Below are 21,090 nucleotides of genomic sequence, written 5' to 3'. Positions count from 1 at the left end.
AGCTTTATCCGTCAGATATCTAAGTCAAGATCTTTTAGTAAGGTGTTCTTGCTCCATGTTCATTTTTTTCAAAATGTATGCTATACACAACTAATTTCAAGGCAGCTTACATGTTGTCATGTACTAAGGAAAGCCATAATTACGACCAAATGATGTTTATAAAAGAAAGGCTAAAGTTAGATGCTTAAAGTCATTTAGTTACCACAGCACAACTTTGGTCACCTGTATCTCCAATTCCAGAAGTGATGGTAATGCCAGGAAGAGAAGAGGCAGGAAGCAAAGAAAGATTAAAGGATCAAACAGATTAACTCTCTCAGGCAGTGCACAACAAAGGCAATCTAATAATTTTTTCACACATGATATATCGAGAATGCCTTTTAGCTTCCAGTGTGTCCCAACAACCTTGGGGAAGTTGTTAATATAAAATTATAGAGTAATGGAGAAAGTAGAAGGGAGTCACATTAGAACCGAACATACATTCCAATTAACATGGTTCCTTCATTCAGGTTACTGACATAGAAAACACCAATTTTTAAACAACCTGTGGAAATGCCTCATAGAAAGCCTCTGAAAAGTAATTAATCCTCCAGACATTTAGATTTTCTGCCTCTACCAGTCATGGCCTGAGTGAAGTGTGTAACCAAGACCTAATTCACTGTACAGATTTTGGTTCATAAGACATAAAAGTTTTCTCCTATGACTAAATGTGCAGGTGAGTGCTTCATCACATGGTCTCATCTCAGTTTTTTCTCCACCTTTGCAAAGTGGATAGAACAGTGAGAATAAAACATGTAACTACTCATTGAATGAACACACACACACGTCAGTGCCACTGCTTAATTTTTAAAGTGAGACTGACCAGAATTCAAATCAGTCTAAATAGTCATAACTGGAAGTGTTGCAGAACCGGGGCTGCAGAAAGGTAAGCTGCAGCCCCACACCAACGCTTTTGGGGAGAATGCAAGTGGGTGGCAAGCAGCGGGGTTGGGATGGGCACCCTCCCTGCCCCTTAAAGGTAACCCACCCCCACGGCCTCCCTGGAGTGCATGAACTAATTTGTGCACATCCCTACTCCCTACCAATTTAATATATTAAACTGGAATATAAAAATACAAATCTAATTAAAAGTTTAAGAATGTGGATTCATATAGGGTCACATATAAGGAATCCTATATATAGTCACAAAATCATAAATTTGCTTCTTACTGAAAAAATTAACTAACTGTGAGTTTGCATATCCTTATTTCTCTAAAGCTTTCAGCCAAAAAGTTAGAAACTTCAGCCTGATTTTTGTAGCAATGACCAAACAATCCCACATGCACTGGAACTATGAAAACTATGTAAACACTTGAAGCTTTCCTAGAAAAAGGAGGCAAGAAATTATATAATAGATAGTTCTTTCCCTCGCTCCCAAACTATACATGCTCATGGGATTAATGATCCCTTCTCTGTATATTTCAAAAACATTCCTTAAGTTGTGTCACTACAAACTCATCATGACCTTTACTAGCAGTGGCTCTTCTAACTGATAAGATGCCAGCAGCAGCACCTGCGACCTTATACACACATACTCTTCTCCTGACCTATGATCCTTTTACCTCAAGCACCAGCAGAGCTGCTTCTCATTCCCTGGCAACTTCCAATCACTACTATAATGGATATTTATATACTACTTTTTATCAAAGTGGATTACACAGAAAGAGTAAATTAAAATGCTTCTGTCCCCAAAGGGCTCATAATCCAAAAAGAAACAGAAGGCAGCCACCACCAGCAGCCACTGGAGGAATCCTGTGCTAGGGCTGGATAGGGGCAATTTCTCTTCCCCTGTTAAATATAAGAGAATCACCATTTTAAAAAGTGCCTTTTTGCTCACTTAGCAGAGGGTTACTAAACACTTGAAAATGAAAAGGGCACATCCATCATGCCAAGCTCGTTTGTGCCAGGTCCAGGAATCAGCTACAGAATCCTGTTTCTTCCAAAACTAGGGTTGAGTTTTGGAATATGTATCCTCTGAACATGCACAACATGCAGTTCCTTCACCACCAGTACTTCATTTCCAGAGCTCGAATTGCTTTGATTTAGATCTGTTCTCAAAACCCTTCCTTTAATCCACGATATGTGGAAACTCTCTACAGTTACTCCGTGGCAAGAGAAGCACACCTGCTCAGGAGCACTCACACTTATTTTTTCTTCTTATCTATTCTTATACTTAATCTATTCTTATACTTAATCTATTCTTATACTTAATCTATTCATCCATGCGTGGATGAATGGGGATGCCTCGTGGAAATCTCACGTGAGCTGCAGAGGGGGAGAAGCAAACTGGCCCAGAAGGTTGCGGGGTGGGTGAGATGGAGGCAGGGGAAGAAGCAAGTGGTGGAGGGAGACCCAAAGGAGAACAAACTGGCCCAGAAGGTTGCGGGGCGGGTAGTGAGGGGGCAGCAGCGAGTGAGTCAGAGGCAGGGGTAGAAGCAAGCGAGAGGTGGAGGGAAAGCAAACTGGCCCAGAAGGTTGTGGGGCGGCGGCGAGTGAGACAGAGGCAGGGGGAGAAGCAAGCAAGAGGTCGAGGGAGACCCAAGGGAGCGCAAACTGGCCCAGAAGGTTGCGCGGCGGGTGGTGAGGGGGCAGCGGCGAGTGATAAGGAGGCGCGGGGGGGAGCAGGCGGGGGGAAACAAGCGAGAGGTGGAGGGAGACCGGCCCAGAAGGTTGTGAGAGGAGGCGGGCGCGGCAGGGGAAGGAAAGCGCGCTGACAAACTAGTGGCACAGATGCTATGCGCCAGGTCTGCTAGTTTGCTTTAAAAGGTCCTTAAGAACAAGTGCCCTGGGAAGCCTCGCCCGCTCTTCACTGAGTAATCCGTTTCCTCCTTGGGTTAAAGGAGCAAACCAGTATCAGGCTCACAGATCTCTCTGTTCAAAAAAACAGGCACGACAAGGCTTGTACTGGAGAGAGCGAGCAGGTAGGTGGTGGCAGTGGCGACTCCCAAGGAAACAACTCGTCCTTGTTCCATAAAACTCACCGGGTCCTTGGCCAGCACTACGAGAGCGGCTGCCAAGGTAGCGGCCGCGATGACAATCACCGGTGGACGCATAGTTCCTGCAACCAGCCGATCTCAGGCTCTGCCAGGCTGTCCCTGCAAATTGACTCCCTAAGCAGGCAGCAGGAAAGAACCCGAGTCATATGATTTCCCACTTGGCAGCGGCCGCTTCCTCACGTGACTCACGCCCAGGAACTTACTACTAGCAATTTAGGGGGAAGTGAAAACTGGTAAAGCGTCTGATGGAGGAAGAAAACTGTCGATGGCCCGCATTTCGGAGTGTTAATGGTTTCAGCCGTACTGGACGAACAGCACTGTAGAGGAGGAGGACACTAGTGACAAGATGGGAAAGACTTGGCAGGTTCTTTTTCATTTCATTCGTTTGTGCTCCACCTTTCTACTCAACCAGCCCACAAGGGGAGGGCTCCTAGGCTTACAACAATATAGCCATTACATATGGAAATATTTCAAGTTAAAACCAGTGAAACCAATCAGCCCCGGTGGGAGGGGGGGTGGGATCCAGCTGTATTAAACCTCAAAGACAGGGCAAGGAAAATAACAGCGCAGGGGCTGGATTGTTGGGGGTCTAGGATACAAATCACTGGAGGATGTGCCTTTCACGTTAGGGCCAACACATGTACTTCCTACATGTACTCTGCATGTGAGGCGGACTGTACCCAAATTCATTTTTTGAAACGAACGTGTTAAGTCATTCACAGAAGAACATATACATGTGTGCAGAGTAACACCAGTAGGGATGTGCACAGAACCAGTTCGGAGGCCCCTTTATGAACCAGTTCGAAAGACCGGCGGGCGGTTCAAAGGTGGGGGGATCTCTTTAAGGACAGGGGAGGGTGCTTTTACTCCTCCCGCCATATTCCCCCCTGCTGGCACTGCCTTTTAAAATGGTCCGGCTGGGCCGAAGCGTACCTCCTTGCCAGCCCGGTGTAGTATCACTTTGAGTAATTTTGTTACATAATTGCACATCCAATCACATGTGATTTTTTTTTTTTTTTTGCTGAATCTGGATTGCATCTCTTTGATATTTTAATCAGAAATGAAAATCTGATAGGGGTTTTGGGCAGAAAACGAAAAGGAGCTTCATTTAACCATACTGAGCATGCTCCAATGCTTTTGAGCATGCTCAGATGCATAGTGTACCACTCGTTGATGGATAGGTCTGGAAGTGACTCGGTCGGAAGTTACTTGGACGTGTGCACGCGCAATGGCAACTTCGGTAACTTCTGGTCCACCAAGGAGGTACTGGGGCAGCAAGGAAGTACGTCGCTGCTGCCCAGCCGGACTGTTTTAAAAGGCAGCGTTAGGGGGAAATGCGAAGGGAGGAGTAAGAGCACCCTCCCCTGTCCTTAAAGAGACTCCCCCCACACACCTTCAAACCAGCAGTCGCTGATTCCATGCACACCACTAAACAACAATGTGTGTTTCCACCAGTATGTGTTACACACCCGTTTAAACACCATGTGTATACTGTGTATACAGAACTGTTTGAATAGGGGACAGCTGAAAACACCGGACCCAGCAGATATGAAGAAAGGTTGAGCATCCCTGTCAGGACATCCTCCGTGGATGTCATGACGCTTCCTGGTGCATCCATTGCATGAAGGGGCTGTTTGTCTTAATAGCCCTTAAGCACAAGCTCCAAATACTTGTTCATTTGGATGAACAGCTCTCACACGTGGTCAAGGGACACACTGAGAGAACATCCGAACGTCCTTCGTATGTTCTGGGGCCATTACCGTCTGAACCAGCTCTGGGGCTCTAGTTTAGTGGTGGAACTCATATTTTGAAATGTGGTCGTTTAAGTGGTGCAGTGGGGAATTAACTTGCCTAAGCAAGCAAGAGGTTGCCAGTTCGAATCCCCGCTGGTATGGGCAACACCTATATTGGGCAGCTGTGATATAGGAAGATGCTGAAAGGCATCATCTCATACTGCGCGGGAGGAGGCAATGGTAAACCCCTCCTGTATTCTACCAAAGAAAACCACAGGGCTCTGTGGGAGCCAGGAGTCAACACTAACTCGACAGCTCAACTTTACTTGACTTGGTTTAAACTGAGCCATTTTTAAAAAATAGGAACTGGGTCCTGCTGCTGACCACCATGGTGTTGCTGACCACGCAAATGGTGCCGGCGCATGCACGGATGCCATGTCCATGCTGGCACCACACACGGGTTCATGGACCAAGCGCCACTGCAGCAGGAAGCTGCTTATTGATTTCTGAGCTTAATTCAGGGTGTTATCTTTAAACAGCCAAACAGCGTGGAACTTGGGTACCTTAAGACTGTCTTTCCCTGAATGTTCTCACCTGTAAACAATGCTTGTGGTTCTGTCCTGGATCTCCCTTTTAATATTTGTCAACATCTACTGCTGTTTATGATCTGCTGTTACCATTTGCTGTTGGTTTTTGAGTTTGTTTTGATTGGCATTACTGTATTAACTTTGATTTCCCTGAAGAACAGGACATATATTATTGTTAATAATATTGGAAGTCCATAATTCTACTTTGGACAGTTCTGGTGAATAAACTGTCAGTCTGTCAGTATTCATCTGCATATTATACATTGTTTTGCATCTGTCCATACCTGATCTGTCCATGCTAGGTGCATACCTTTTGCATCTGTCCAATCTGTCCACACCATATAAGGGTGTGTCCTTTTGTAGCATATACAGTTTTGCTCAGATGCGTGGAGCAGCCGTAGGGGACTGGCCTGTTATGCACTCATTATTCTCAAACAAATTTTAAAATTTTCTTATCTTGAAGATTAACATCAGGAACAAAAACTTCAGGCTTCTACTGTTGTTTTTCATCAGTCAGGAAAAGTAAAGTAGAATTTGTAACTAAATGATCATGACATTAAAATATTATTATTATGATTTATTTGAAATACTTATACCCTGTCCCTCCAGTACACCATTGCTCTGACATTTTAAAAATGAATAAAAATAATCTGTTATTATGACACACCACAACTTCCCCCACCCCCTGGTCACACAATGGTCCTTTTAATCCAGTGATATCTTGTATTCAGAGAGAGAAGTCAATCTGAGGGGGAGGTGAGTTTCAGGACTCCATGAAATATTAAAGTAGATAAAGTATACTTTTCCTGATTAAGCAAAATCCATTTGAGTTTGAAATTAGGAGTGTGTTTGAATAATATATAAAAATAGGTCTGCTACATTGTCTGTGTAGAGGTCAGCTGGAGACAGAGGAAGAGCAATAATAACTACTGGAGAAGTACGTGCAAAACAGATTATTAACATTACAGTTATGCAACCTTCTTATTGCTTATGTAATGAGAAAACAGCAGAGAGGAACAGGAAGAATCAGGATGTAATTAAGATACTTCCTTTGTTACCAGTTCTGACATTTCTGCAAATGCAGTAGAAAAACGTGTGTGTATGTGTGTACACATGCATAAGAGAGAGAGCCTTACCATAAGCTTCCTTTTTTAAAGCAAAGCTTTTCTAACTTGAATTATACGACTGGCCCCACTGACCATGCAATGCAGGATGTGAGCATGCACGTGTCTACCCAGATGGTGTGGGACACATGTATGGCAATTTGCCAAGGGCTCCCTGAAACCTGGAGCTGGCCCTGCCCCCAAACAAGCTGCTTGGACGTCTGTCTGTCTGTCTGTCTGGCCCCAGTGCCCATGCCTGGATCCAGCATGGTGAGGGATCTGGAGGAAGCTGGAGAACACAAGGACAAGAGCTGGAGTTATGAAGAACGCAGTAAGGAGGCTGTTGTACCAGAAAGGTCACGCTTTGAATGGCTGGCTTATATGGGAATCAGGAGCACTGCCCCTTCCTGGAGCACAGGCATCCCCAACACAAGGCAGAAGGCAGGTCCTAGGGTGGTCTGCCCCTCCTCATGAGTAAGTGTAAATTCTCTACTCCCTCCCCCACTTTTAAAGGGCTACAAGAGTGCTCATGTGAAAGGGCTACAAGAGTCCTCATGTAAAAAAGCAGAGAAGTGCTCATCATGAAAATCCTTATGAATGAAAAGCAATTTTTAATCTTTTAAAACAAATCCAAACATCATATTGGCAAAGAAGGCTGTGTGTGTATTGTGACTCTTGCCAAGGCACTATCCAAAAGTTATCCAGGCCAGTCACATCACCATGTTGCATACAATACCAATTATATTAATATTATAATACTTATTAGTGACAGGAGTGATGGGGAGAGGGACAAAGCCACCACTGAGCGAACGGGTTCGAAGAACCTGGGCTGCTGCTCCTCAGGGGCGGTGCCTCATGCTCCAGCCACACACCCCTGTGTCTGATGTCAGACACAGGGGGTGTAGCTTTGCTTGCAAATGGGGCCCCGCGGCCCCATTTGCAGGCAAAATCCCCGGCCGGTGCTGCATTTGCAGTGTGGCCGGAGTGGCTCTGCTTGCCTAAAAGGCAGGGAGAGTTGCTCTTGGCTGCGCCATGAATGCAGCGCTGCCCAGGGATTGTGCTCGCAAATGGGGCCACACGGTCCCATTTGTGAGCTAAACCAGCGCAACATTTGCCATTGCTCCAGCCCCACTGCGAACACGGCACTGGCCAGGGATTTTGCCTGCAAGCAAAGCTACATCCCCTGTGTCTGATGTAAGATGCAGGGGGCATGGCTTAGTGTGTGCTGTCAGATGTAGGGGGCGGTGCTATGGGGCCCTGGTGGCGGGCTGGACATGGGCAGCTGCTGGCCTCCCTCCACCCCTGGATCATAGAGTGTAGAGCGTGGAAGAATTTCACTTTACCAGTCACCTCCAATTGCAGTGTGACTACAGATTTGCTATAACAATGATGGCATGATCTGGAGGAAAGACTACTGTACCCCATTCTATGTTCCCAAAGGGTTACAAGTGCACTCTCATATTTCAAAAATGTCTGCTCATGCCCTAGACTGTTTGATGTCTTCTTAGTTTTGACAAATTGCTAGTGTCAAACTTTCCCTCTCTGTTATCACAGGCCTGCTGGAAAATAATCGTCGGCATTGTCTACTTTATTCATTTGGCCGTGCAGTCACCAAAAGGGAGGGTGGTCAGTGGCCACTACAAGAAAATCTTTGTTTTCTCTCTGCACTCAGCTCATTGCCATGCACAGTGACACATTCAGAGCTCAGAAGGAGCAGACAGTCTGGTATGCAGACCCATGGGCAGCTGGTCCAAACGTTTATCTGGAGAATACAGGCCTGTGTCATACTGCTGCTTTCAGGGCCAATTGAAATCTTATGGGCCACAAGTGAAGACTGCCCCCCCCGCCCCGCAAAAGGCCGTTTCCAGGAGTGATGATCAACATGGTGGCATCACACACAAATCTGTATGCAGCTGGAAAGATACACATAGTAAGGAGCTATTGAATGTTATGTACACCATAAGGAACTCTGCCCCAGGAAAGGGCTTTTCACAGCCATCATGTGAAGGCCACTAAACCTGTTCAAGCAGAAAGTCCCAAGGGAAGAAGGTGAAACAGCTGATGGAGACCGGGGGCGGAGGGGAGGGGGGAGCAAGCTTTAAGAAAGTGAAGTGAGTTCCACTACTTCAGGCAGCAGTGCACAGCAGAGCAGGAGGGAAGACGGACTCCAGGAGCTACGCAGCATGGCTTCAAAGAGAGAAACTTACATGAGGGGAAAGAAACATTACATAGAACCTTGAAACTTGGCTTCAGACCAGTTTGTTTTGTATGCAGCAGCTGAGTTCCACCAGTGTTTACTATGGCAAAAAGGTAAGGAGATGTGTATTCCTAAATACACATGACAGATACAGGCCAGGGAGCCTGTTTAGGGATGCGGTATGCTGAACATATACTGAGAGAAGCTGGATTGGAAGAAGAAGAAGATGAACGTGGTTTTAAAGTTGGAGGAAGAAACACCAATAACCTACACAACACTGATGACACCACTCTGATAGCTTAGAATGCGGATGATCTGCAAGCTCTAGTAATGAAAGTCAAGGAGCACAGCAAGAAAATGGAACTATGACTAAATGCAAAGAAGATTAAATTAAAGATAACAGGTATAGCAACCAGCCTAAGAATTGATAATAAGACTTTGAAGGATAGCTTCTGCCTTTTAGGACTGACCATCAACAGTAAAGGATCCAGTAGTCAAGAAATACGCTACTGACTAGCACTTGGTAGGGTTGCAATGAAGGCCTTGGAAAGGATATTTAGATGCCATGATGTGTCTATACCCACAAAGATTAGAATCATTCAGACAGTGGTTTTTCCCGTGACACTCTATGGATGCGAAAGCTGGACTTTGAAGAAGCAGGACGTAAAAAGTATTGACGCTTTTGAACTTTGGTGCTGGAGAAGACTTTTGAGGATACCATGGACAGCCAGGAAAACAAACAAATGGATCATAGAACAAATCAATCCAGAATTTTCACTCGAGGCACAAATGACAAGGCTCAAACTATCATACTCCAGACACATTATGTGAAGACCCAGCAACCTCGAGAAGTCCATAATGCTGGGAAATGTTGAAGGAAAGAGAAGAAGAGGATGACCAGCAGCAAGGTAAATGGATTTTAAAGGCCAAGTTGAAGACAGATCATTCTGGAGAGAATCTATCTATGTGGTCGCTAAGAGTCGACACCGACTTGATGGCACTTAATCAATCAATCAGTGATGTTTCAGATGACTGAGCCCTATCACCGCACCTCTTCACTTCCACACCTGTGCTCACCATCACCATTATTTATTTTTATTATTATTATTTATTTATTTGATTTGTATACCGCCCTTCCAAAATGGCTCAGGGCGTTTTACAATTAAAACATTACATTTCTGCTTAACATCAAGTGCCATTTTAGCAATAATGGGAGAAGGGAGGAGAGCTGGTCTTGTGGTAGTAAGTATGAATTGTCCCCTTTGCTAAGCAGGGTCTACCCTGGTTGCATTTAAATGGGAGACTACATGTGAGCACTTCTGTACATGGACAATGCCATTATTCTCTCGCAAACGCAAATAGGACTTAGAAGAGCCTTGTCCCTTGTGCTCCTTATCTACTTACTGCAAGGAAAATTCCTTAGAAATTAATTACAGTAAAACAAAGATTATGGTGTTTGCAAAACTCACCAAAAATTATAATTGGATATTAAATAGATTTAAGCTCGAACAGGTTAGGCAATTCAAATATCTTGGGATAATTTTTCAGGCTTCTGGTTCTGCATCCACACACAGAGATTATAGCATACAAAATGGGAAGAGCGCACATATAATTCAATCTTATTACCGTACTAGAGGCGCTCATTATATTTCTGCCGCCATTAAATTGTTTGAGGCCAAAGTTCGAGTGCAATTACTTTATGTTCAGCTGGGTATATATACCAACTTTAATAAATCTGAAGTAATTCAATCAAATTTCCTAAAAAACATGGTGTAGTGGTTAGAGTGCTGGACTAGGACCGGGGAGACCCGAGTTCAAATCCCCATTCAGCCATGATACTAGCTGGGTGACTCTGGGCCAGTCACTTCTCTCTCAGCCTAACCTACTTCACAGGGTTGTTGTGAGGAGAAACTCAAGTATGTAGTACACCGCTCGGGGCTCCTTGGAGGAAGAGCGGGATATAAATGTAAAAATAAAAATAAACTAAAAAACATTTCCCAGTTACCTAGCTGTGTCCCTAGGGCGTTTCTTCGGCTGGAAGCGGGGATGCTCAAACCAGAGGCTAGGGTCTGGATCTCCATTTTCGAATTCTGGCTCAAGCTCATTTTCAGCCCTATTGGCCTAGTTCCATTGGTATTGAAAGACTTATACCATTCAAGGTGGGAAAAAGGAGTGGAGGAAAGGCTTTGCTATTATGGGTCCCCCCCCCCGGTGCTGTACTATGGGACATGACACTGCTAGATTTAAATTTAGAGAAAGAATCTATGATATGGAAAGACAAATCGACCATGGCGCCATACCAGATAATGTTTTTTTTGGAAACCAGATCACGGGCTGATCTCCTGCTAATTACCCGACACAGATAACAGCTGCTAAGTACCGCAGAGCATAAACATTGGCCCTCTGTAATGCCTTGCATACGGCAGTGATAGAGGGAAGATATCATGGAAGGAACCCCATTTGAAGAATGTGTTTGTTCTTGCGGTTCAGGGGAGATTGAAAAGTTCTCTTGTATTGTCAATTCTATTGCAATATCTGGCACAAGCTTATTTCTCCTGAAATTAATCCTTATCCAGGCTCTACCGATAAATTTTACCTCACTATTCTTTTAGCGGATCAGAATGAAGCCAGGTCGTACAATGTTGCTAAATATTGTTTTATTGCTAGTAAAATTCAGTTAGAGGTTATCAAATAGTTAAATATTAGCGAGTTTTTCTGGTTTTGAATACATACTGTATAACGTTGCTGGTTAGATATTTTAGTTTATTCTATTATTATCATTATCATTATCATCATTATTATTTTAAATATATCTAATAGTTAATATAGTAACTTCTATAGTAATATTGATTGTACTTCCATGAATAGTTCTTATTTGTTCTCTGGTCAATGACCAAAATAAAGATGATCTATCTATCTATATAGACTGTGCTTGGGAGAGAACTGATTTAAAAAAAAAAGAGTCAGGCTTCTGAGAGATGATAAAGTAGCTTTGATCAAACTACACATAGAGTAGAATCAGGAGTGTCTAGATCACTGAGTTTTGAATGCTCAAGATTATTTTTGTATTATGGTTGAATTTGGGTTCTTTTTGGCTTTGTAGGCCAAACTCCCATGAATTATTATTATTGTAAATGTCTGATAAGGATAAGCAGGAATGAAACAATCTACAGTATATTATCGTTTATATATCTTGCTGCCTATCTGTCAGTTTAGCAATCTACTACCTCTGTGTTTGTAGGCAAGATAATGATTGTGTTGCAAGACATGTTGCATGAAGGACTGGGGTCTTCTCTCTTGGTCACCTTTAGCTTTTTTATATCAGTATAACAATCAAGGAGGTTGAAGTAATAATGGATGGCAAACTCTGTGACCATGGTGGGGTCCTGGGAGGGAGGGGATTACAGGAACTTCCCTATTTTATGAGCATCAACTTCCTTTTGGCATAGGGTTGCCATATTCTGGCTTTCCAAATCCAGGTGCCTAATTTGCATATTTTGTAAATTGGCTTGAAAATAATTTTGCATATGCAAATTAGCATCTGCACTTTACAGTTGGCTTGTATTTGCTCTGGATATCTACCAACAATCAGAGACGTAACTAGGGAAAACGGCGCCCGGGGCAAGCACTGAAATTGCACCCCACCACCACACACCCCCGCCGCACCCCAGCATACATCTGACTGACACACATGTTTCAGAAAACTTTTATTTACAAAATTACAAAAATTACCAACAATTTCAAAATGCGATAAATAACCAGAAATGCGATAAATAACCAGAAATGCGATAAATAACTCATCAAGAATTCTTTTTTTTAAAGAACAAACTAGGATTTGTAAAGGAATTTAAAAACCTAACTAATTAACATCTGAAGCATCATTTACTGCTTTTTTTTCTGCATAGGCTTTATTTAAAGATATCATTTTACAAATTAAGGAGAATATATATATCTCATATATATCTCATGCCAACCTTTAGTTAAAGAAATTAGACCATGCTTTAGCATCATAGGCATGTGGGAACCAATCTGGCAAGGTACTAAAAAGCCCCTGTGAGGTACAAGCATCCTCACTCCTACATAATATACAAGGTACAAATTGTCTTGATGACTAAAAAGTGTTACTCAGCTTCTTATTGGTTTGTTGGTTTTAGTTGTTTGGGGGCAAAAAAAACTACCCTCTCCTATGTGAATGTATTATTTGTACATTTCTCTGTCTAGATAAACTATTTGTATAAGCAATATACAGAAGGACATTCTCTCCTGGCAAAGCAGAAATGTGGCAACATTTTCTCCTTACACAACCTAGTGTTTTAATGTATCATTGAGAAAAACACACACACCAACACATGCACAAATTATATTATTCCCACTGTAGTTTGAACCCAGATTATCCTTGTTATATCTCTCTCTCCCATCCTGCAAAAAATAGGTATGACACCTCTAATCACAACACTGTCAATCATCCCCATGCAGTGCATACCTGGAGAAATCACTCTAATGTTTTGCAATGGAGCATAATTAAAGCATCCATCAAACACTTTTGAAGTACTACAGAAATTATACATTGTAATAACAGGCTATCCGAATGATGACAATTTAATGTTGAGCTTCACCACTGAAACCCTCAGTGCAATAGGATTGTGCCTTTAGAGAAGTTCAGCCTAGGGAAGTATAGGAGCTCCTCTATTTCAGAAGGCTGACTTGCAATGAAGAATGCCTCAAAACACTTTCCCTAAAGGTCTTTATGTTTGCATAACAAGCAGCATCTACTGATTTAATGCATATCAGATCTCTTCAAGCAACCAGACCGATGAGAGGCAGAGCATTCGCCTGCCAATTTACAAAAAAAAAGACAAGCACCAGAATTCAACTTGCCCGGTGGTGGTTGGTGTTTTTGCCCCCTCCCACAACCTCCAGCGCTCCCAGAGCCTTACAGTCACCAGCCCATCTCTGGGTTCCTCCCAGCTGCTTCCTGAGCAAGCCCATCTCCTTCCTAACAAAGCACCATAAATCCATAAACAGTCCTTGTGCCGAGGATCAACAGCGGGAGGGAGAGAGAAAAGTTGCACCTGTCTTTCTTGGCACAACACACCTGTCTGGCACTGCCATTGCGCACTCGGAGTGAGGCGCCTCTCACACGATTTCAATAGCCGTGCCAAAGCGGAAGAAAAAGAAAGAGAAGCGCAAGAACAGGGGCACACACACACCCCGCCCGCCCTTGTTAGAAGAGGCCACCGGGGGCTGTTACAACCGCTTTATAGTCAAAACTGCTGCTCGATCGCTGCTTTACAACTGCGGACTCCCTCTCTTCTCCTCATGCCAAGTTCGCCAGACATCCCTCGCCCCCACCATCCTCCCCACCTGCCGTGCAACTCTTCTCTCTCGGATCGGATTCAAGGGGGAGAGTGAGCAAAGAACTTGGGAGGAATGAGAGAGAGAGGAGGAGGAGGAGGAGGAGGAGAAACTGGATCCCTCTCCCCTATTCTACCCCCCGCCCCGCGGACCTCGCCGCCATCCTTCCCCCCCCTCCCACCTCACCCCCTCCCGTGCCTCCCGCCCTCCATCCATCATCGCTGCTGGGAAGGAGACTTTATCATCAACTTTGGGGAGGGCAGGAGCAACTTTGCAGAAGGCATCAGCCATCTGTGCCCGGTCCGGAGTTCAGCCTTGCTGGTGGATCAGCTACTGTCTGGACCAAAAGATTTCTCTGGCTGAATCGCCGCCACTCCCCTCCCCTCCCCTCGCAGCAGGCTCTTCAATGAGTGAGAAGCGTTCTTCTTCAGAAGGGAGATAAAGGGGAGACGGGGAGGAAGATGACGAGGCAGCCAAACCAGAAGTCAGCGCGGGGCGCTTTTTCTCGGAGTGGGGGGAGGGAGGGAAAGAGTGAAAGAAAGAGAAGGCAGGCAGTGCAAGGCAACAGAAGGCGGCGCGCCCCAAACTGCATCGGAATCAAATCCGGCCCATCAGCGGATTGAGTTTGACGCTCATGTATTACAGGCAGTGACAGGCAGCTAGTTCGTGTGTAGCTGTCTTGCCCTAGAATAAACTAGGCTGAGAAAGTAGACTAGGTCAGCACTACGCTTCTTTCAGCCCTTCAGATAGGAGGACCCTCGGCTGGCAGCGGCAGCATTTCTCCCCGCCACGCCCCCAGTGCACTGTAGTAGGAACCCTGAGTGGCTTCCTTCCTTCGCCGCCACTCCCCTCCCTCCCCTCCCCGTCCCTCGCAGCAGGCTCTTCAGTGAGTGAAAAGCGTTCTTCTTCAGAAGGGAGATAAAGGGGAGACGGGGAGGAAGATGACGAGGCAGCCAAACCAGAAGTCAGCGCGGGTGCTTTTTCTCGGAGTGGGGGCGGGAAAGAGTGAGAGAAAGTGAAGGCAGGCAGTGCAAGGCAACAGAAGGTGGTGCGCCCCAAATTGCATCGGAGGAATCAAATCCGGCCCACCACCGGCCAGCCAGGTGCAATGCCAAGCTGCAAGGTGCAATGCCCGCCCGACCAAGTTCACTGTACATCAATCACACACCTTGTCCTGGTGGTGCTTTATGTTGCTGTTGCCGGCCGTTAACTGAAGTGAATCCCCCTAGTGCCTCAGGCAGCAGCAGAAACGCTCGTCCTCCGAGTCCGACTCCCTGCCTCATCGCACGTGCTGCAGATGGCGAGCTAGGAGGAGGACACACACCAGCACCACGCATGCACGACTGGTGGCGGGGCGGGGACTGGGAGTGCAAAGTACTTGCTGTTCGGTTCCACAGCTTATGCTGTGACGAAGATTGAGTCGACTGCGTCTGCTCTGCAGTGCAAACTTTAGGTGCCTGCCGCGCCCGAGCCGAGCAATGGGGGGGCGGGGGGTGGCGCCGGGACTGGGGGAGGGGGCACCACGCCACCACCACGCGGACCGGAGCGGCTCGGACTGCTCTGCTGCGCTTAAAAAAACAAACAAACAAAAAACCCGGGAAAGCCAGGGGATCGCGGGGGCACTTTTTGGCGCCCTCCACGTGATCAACCAGGGTGGCGCCCGGAGCATGTGCCCCCCCTTTCCCCCCTATTGTTACGCCTATGCCAACAATAATTGGGGAAGATATCTTTGCCTGACCATTTTACTTCACATATTAACAGCAACAATAGAACAACAACAGCAACAAAAGCACAGCTTTTTAATGAAGGCTGCAATTCTGTACACACTTTTTTGAGAGAAGATTTGATTGAAACCAATGGTGCTTAATTCTAAATAGGCATGCATCAAATGTAAAGCCAAGTAAGTCCTTAAACATTACAACACACAGTCTGGTAGGCAAGTAGTGACTCACATCAAAAGCAAGCTATCCTCTCAACTGTCGGATCCCCTGCTGATAACAACAAGGCAACATTCCTCAGGGGATTACTGTACTTGTGAAAGTGAAACACTCTCAGCTAGCCTCTTGTGCTCTTCCTCTTTTAATCCAAGTCTAGCAGTTGAGCAGAATAGCGACTGCACATTTTGCTCCATAACTCTGCTTCTACAAGGGCTAAAGCTTAGCTTTTTTCCCCCTTCTTCTTTTTTTAAGTTGAAATCCGGGTGAATCCGGGTGGGCTAAGCAATCTGGGTGAGATGCTTAAAATCTGGGTGAAACCTGGGATTCGGTGGGACATTGCAACTCTATTTTGTCATGCAGCCTCATAGCTATGGTGTGTATCCATCAGTAGTTTTCAAACTGGAAGCTTATCTTGATTACTGATAAGTTTCTGCAAAGCCAGCTTGCCCACAACTGTTGATTTTCTCTGCAATGTACAGTTCCAAGCATGTGTGTGGTCATTCAGGACACACTCAATTTATACAGGGCAACGGTGAGGTCCAACAGATGCAGCTAGCAATCTCTATACTGTGAGAGGACAGGACCATAGCTCAGTGGAAGAGCACCTGTTTTGCATGCAAAAGGCTTCAGATTCAACCCCCAGCATCTATGGTAGGGTGGGAAAGATCCTTGTCTAAAACCCTGGAGAGCTGCTACCAGTCAGGGTAGACAACATTAAGTGAGACTCAGTATGTGACAGCTTGATATGTTCACTAGGAGAGTGGGCCATTTTCTAGGGTGCTGTGCCCTCTGCAATGCAACAAGGTTCCCTGGATGAAATGCAGGGATTCCTCTGACAAGTTAATATGGAAAGGATTCCCTGAATGTAGAGGCAACCTAGATGCCAGGAATGAACAGTGACTAAGATAACTCTTCAACTCTAGTCTTGGTGAGAAGGGTAGAATGTTCCTCTTTCTAAGAGAGTCTGGGCAATTCTAACCCATGCCTTCCTAACCTCATGATTAACCTTCAGTAATACAATGATCATGGGGCTGTGTGTGGGAAGACTCTGGAGTAATCCTCACTTTGGAATAGATGCATTTTGCAGGTACTGTGTTGTGCTCCAAATGCTGACATCAGAAGAGAAGTTGGGCTTATTAGGCTGGAATCCTTATACTGGTGCTGTATTTTTGAATTTTGGTTAAAATTGAGTTTTGGACAGGTGGGTTTAGCCTCTTTGGCTATGAATGATGGTTTTAATTCGAGCTGGAAACGAGCTGTGTTGAGTAAATTTTCTTTTTTTGGCCTCTCCGTAGAGGATTTGCATATTGTAGGAATTGAGCAAGCCAGGAAGTTAGTTAAGCAACGTGTCCTGGATATAGAAGTTCAACAAGAAGGTGCATGGCTCAAGCAGGGTTTATACTTAGGGAGTCAAGCTATTCATCTTAAACCAGCTAAATACTTTGATGTGGTGCTTGTCCCTAAATTTAGACGAGCCCTCACTTTAGCGTGCTTAAATGTTCTTCCTACAGCGGTATTGGATGGCAGGTTTAAGGGAGTTCTGCTATTTTTACGACACTGCCCGTGTGGCAAAGGGATTATAGAATCCACCTCGCATGTTATTCTTTACTGTGATTTGTATAGTGAACCCCGTTTAAGACTTATGTCCCCTATGTTAGATAATTTGCCTGGCCGGTCTGATGAATTTTATTTAAATTATCTTTTAACTAATGTGGACACTGATATTATCTTTGTTGTGGCCAGGTTTTGTTATATTATTTGTAAAATACGTACTGGTTTATTGTAAATGTTTGCTGGTCAACGACCGAATAAACTTATATCTATCTTTGGAATAATTTGTTTCTGATCATGCCAACTACTTTCAGTTATCCTTTGCAATCACTTAGATTTGCCAAGGGCATCCTTCATGTGCCAGCTACCTATGACAAAGGTATTGCTAATGGAACTGACCCTGGGATGTTTGGTCAGCACCCCAATGCTTGGGCTTTGTGGGGGAATCAGCTCTTAAAAGGGATCAGCTCCACCAGTTTTTATTTGTGCAAATGTTTGGATTCAAGAAATGACTGGACTGAGACAAGGTTTATAGTTTCAAAATAAAAAGAAATGTTTTTTATTGTAGGAGGGGGTACCAAAAGGAAGAAATAAGTGGTTAAAGCAATATTACTATCAAAAATACATTTAACTGCAATGAAGCGTTTTAGCTTAAAGTCTAATAAAATATGTTTCTAGGTAAACCAACTGCAATGAGGCATTTTAGCTTAAGGTCTAATTGTGTGAGATCCCAGGCGGGCAAGAGAAAGAGGCCTGAGAGAGAGAGAGATGGGTTGGATTTAGGAAAGAGATAGTCGGGGGGCCCAAGAGCGGGGCAGGCATTCACCTTCACCTGATCTGGACGACAGGACTTCTGGGCTGCAGAATCTCACTCCTCAGCATGGCGGGGAAGCAGGAGGGTTGTGGAGATTAGTAGAGGGAGAAGTGCCTATGAGAAGGGTTTCTCCGTAGGTCCAGCTGCCTATGGGAGTGAGGCAGGCTGGATAGAAGGACAAAAGGATTGATCTGGGTGATGGCACGAAGAACTGAGCACCCCCAATGGCTATGGTTGGTAGTGATTTCAAGATCTTTTCCTGGTGCAAGAGAGCACAGGATGGAGTCTCTGGTGGCAAGAGCAAAGGAGCACAAAGATTGCTTGTGGTTGGAGTTTCCAGTGAGTGGCACGGGAGAGCATGAAGATTGCTTGCTGGGGTCCTTGGAGTCTCCAGTGAAAGGCATGGGAGAGCACACTGGGTCATAGAACTGGGGATACTTAAATCCCAAAATGTCCCTGCGGGGCACATTCCTACTGTCATGCTTTGCTGATGAGACGTGCCAGGGTAGACCTGCACAGAATGCATTGTGTCTGATTGCTCTTTCCTGGATGTAAGAATGGGGGGAATGGCCTTTTACAAGTAAGGCTGTTTGTGATGGAAATCAGAGTATGCAGGTGCGCAAAAGAGTATCTGTGCCTGGCAGGGCTTTCCAGTAATCCTAACAATAATTTCAATAAAATGAACCTGTAGGTCTACATCACTGACTCATTTGCTTTGTGTTGGGAGACCATTACTTCACTACCTTATCTGATTTTCTTCCTGCTTGGCATAATCGGCTCATTAGCGTGTTGTTATCTCTTGTGAAAGGAGTGAGGGAGGTGAGGTGGTTCACTCTAAGTTTAGAGTAGCTTTGGATGCCAGTTAATTCACTTTAGTTGACTCTTGAGTCTACTTAGCTGGGACTCCCACATAGGGAGAGGGGGGTGCATATGATCCCCGTTCCAATTTGCTTTGCTTATAGCCAAATCTAGGAGCAACTAGCCCATTGCCAACTAAGTGACTTGTTCCCCATGTGTGCACCATAAATTGAGAGATCACATTGTGGTGCAGCTCCTGAGCATATCCAAAGTACAATCTCCAAGCCTGGAGATGCAACTGCAAGGGAGGCTCCGGAGAGCCGGGCAGAATAAGTGTAGCTGGTAACAGTATGTAGAGGTGTTATCATAGATGGCAAAACTCCTTTGCTTTGAAGATCCACAAGTCTGAGCTTGAGATGGGAAGGTTTTGTTTGGGCTGGGTCTTGATTAAATGTTCATAAGAACATAAGAGCAGTCCTGCTGGATCAGGCCCAAGGCCTATCTAGTCCAGCATCCTGTTTCACTCAGTGGCCCACCAGATGCCTCTGGGGAGCCCACAGGCAAGAGGTATATGCATGCCCTCTCTCCTGCTGTTGCTCCCCTGCAACTGGTATTGAGGGGAATCATGCCTCTGAGGCTGGAGGTGGCTCACAGCCACCAGACTAGTAGCCATTGATAGACCTGTCTTTCATGAACATTCCTTCGACTTCCAAACCTCATAAAAAGCCAATGCTAGATATATAGAAAGTGGTACTGTGCCAAAATGCTTTGGGGATTAGGGATGAGCATGAACCTGTTTGGAGGCTCTTTTACAAGTTCGAACACTGGACGGTTTGATCAAACGGGGGTGGGGTAATTTGAAGGGCGGATAATTTTAAGGGCACTTACCCCCTTCCCCCATCACATTTTCCCTGCCAGCGCTCGCTTAAAAACTGGTCCAGCAGGGCAGCAGCGTATCTCCCTGCCATCCCGTCTGCTCCTCAGACCGGAAGTGACCGGAAGTGGCGCATGCTCATGTCATGCTCACATTCACATTGGGTGCACACGAGGTACATGTGCATGTGCTGACGTGTACATGTGCACAGGCGACTTCTGGTTACTTCCAGTCCGTGGAGCAGACGGGGCGGCAGGAAGGTACACTGCTGCCCTGACAGACCAGTTTTTAAGCGATCGCTGGTGGGGGAAATGTGGTGGAGGGTAAGTGCACCCTCCCCCGCCCTTAAAGTTATCCCCTCTGCCTTCGAACCGGCCCCTGCCAGTTCCGTGTACATCCCTATTGGGAACTGGGATTACCAAGCAATATCTTGTTTCACAAGTGAAACAAAGTGAAATTAATTCAGATAATCCTGAATTAATTTCAGTGGCACAAACTTTTATTCCTGGAAAGTTCAAATTCAAATTGGTGCTAAGGAAAAGTTAATTTATTACTCTTTTCTTGTTTTGTTTAACTTCTGCTAGCTTTGTCTCTTTAGATGGCTTTACACAAGGCAATATCCTAAATGAAATAATTCCCTCTCTGAAATCTTTTGTTTAATTGGACCTCATTCCCAAATGAAACAGAGTTCCAGAATGTATAACTGCGTTTGCTCACATTCCTTCTTTGCTTGCCCCCGCCCCCTCTCTCCTATTCTCTCCCTGCTCCTCACTGTCTACATTTGGATTGTAAATTCCTTATTGCAGAGACCTGTCTTTTGCTTATGCAGCTCTGTAAACAGGGGGTTTCCTTAACAAGTGTATCTCCACTATTTCAAAGCTTCAAATCAGGTACCCCATTAGCAGCCGATAATTGTGATCCCCAGAAGTAAATATTGCCAAAATTGTTAGGAAATAAAATGCAAGCTGAGTGACTCTGCCCTGGAATCGAGCAGGAACAACAAAACAAAACAAACCCAACTCTGTGCTGTGGCTTCCTTCCTCCTCCTCTCCTTTGGAGCCTCATGACCAGGTCTTCACAGCATACCCGTGACCTAACCGCACTCTTCC

General features: G+C 45.2%; 1 protein-coding gene across 1 annotated transcript in view; it reads right to left on the bottom strand.

Annotated features, from left to right (window-relative positions):
* ASAH1 (N-acylsphingosine amidohydrolase 1) overlaps window positions 1–3,184 on the bottom strand; it is a 32,597-nt gene extending 29,413 nt beyond the window's left edge. Inside the window, exon 1 of the mRNA XM_053254515.1 lies at window positions 3,018–3,184. Coding sequence (XP_053110490.1) covers window positions 3,018–3,089 — 72 coding nt within the window. The 5' untranslated portion in view covers window positions 3,090–3,184. The remainder of the gene's footprint in view (window positions 1–3,017) is intronic.
* Between the last annotated feature and the right edge of the window lie 17,906 nt (window positions 3,185–21,090).

The sequence above is a fragment of the Hemicordylus capensis genome, chromosome 5 (genome assembly GCF_027244095.1).
Source record: "Hemicordylus capensis ecotype Gifberg chromosome 5, rHemCap1.1.pri, whole genome shotgun sequence".
NCBI classification, from domain to species: domain Eukaryota; kingdom Metazoa; phylum Chordata; class Lepidosauria; order Squamata; family Cordylidae; genus Hemicordylus; species Hemicordylus capensis.
This window is presented reverse-complemented; position numbering and strand designations above follow the sequence as displayed.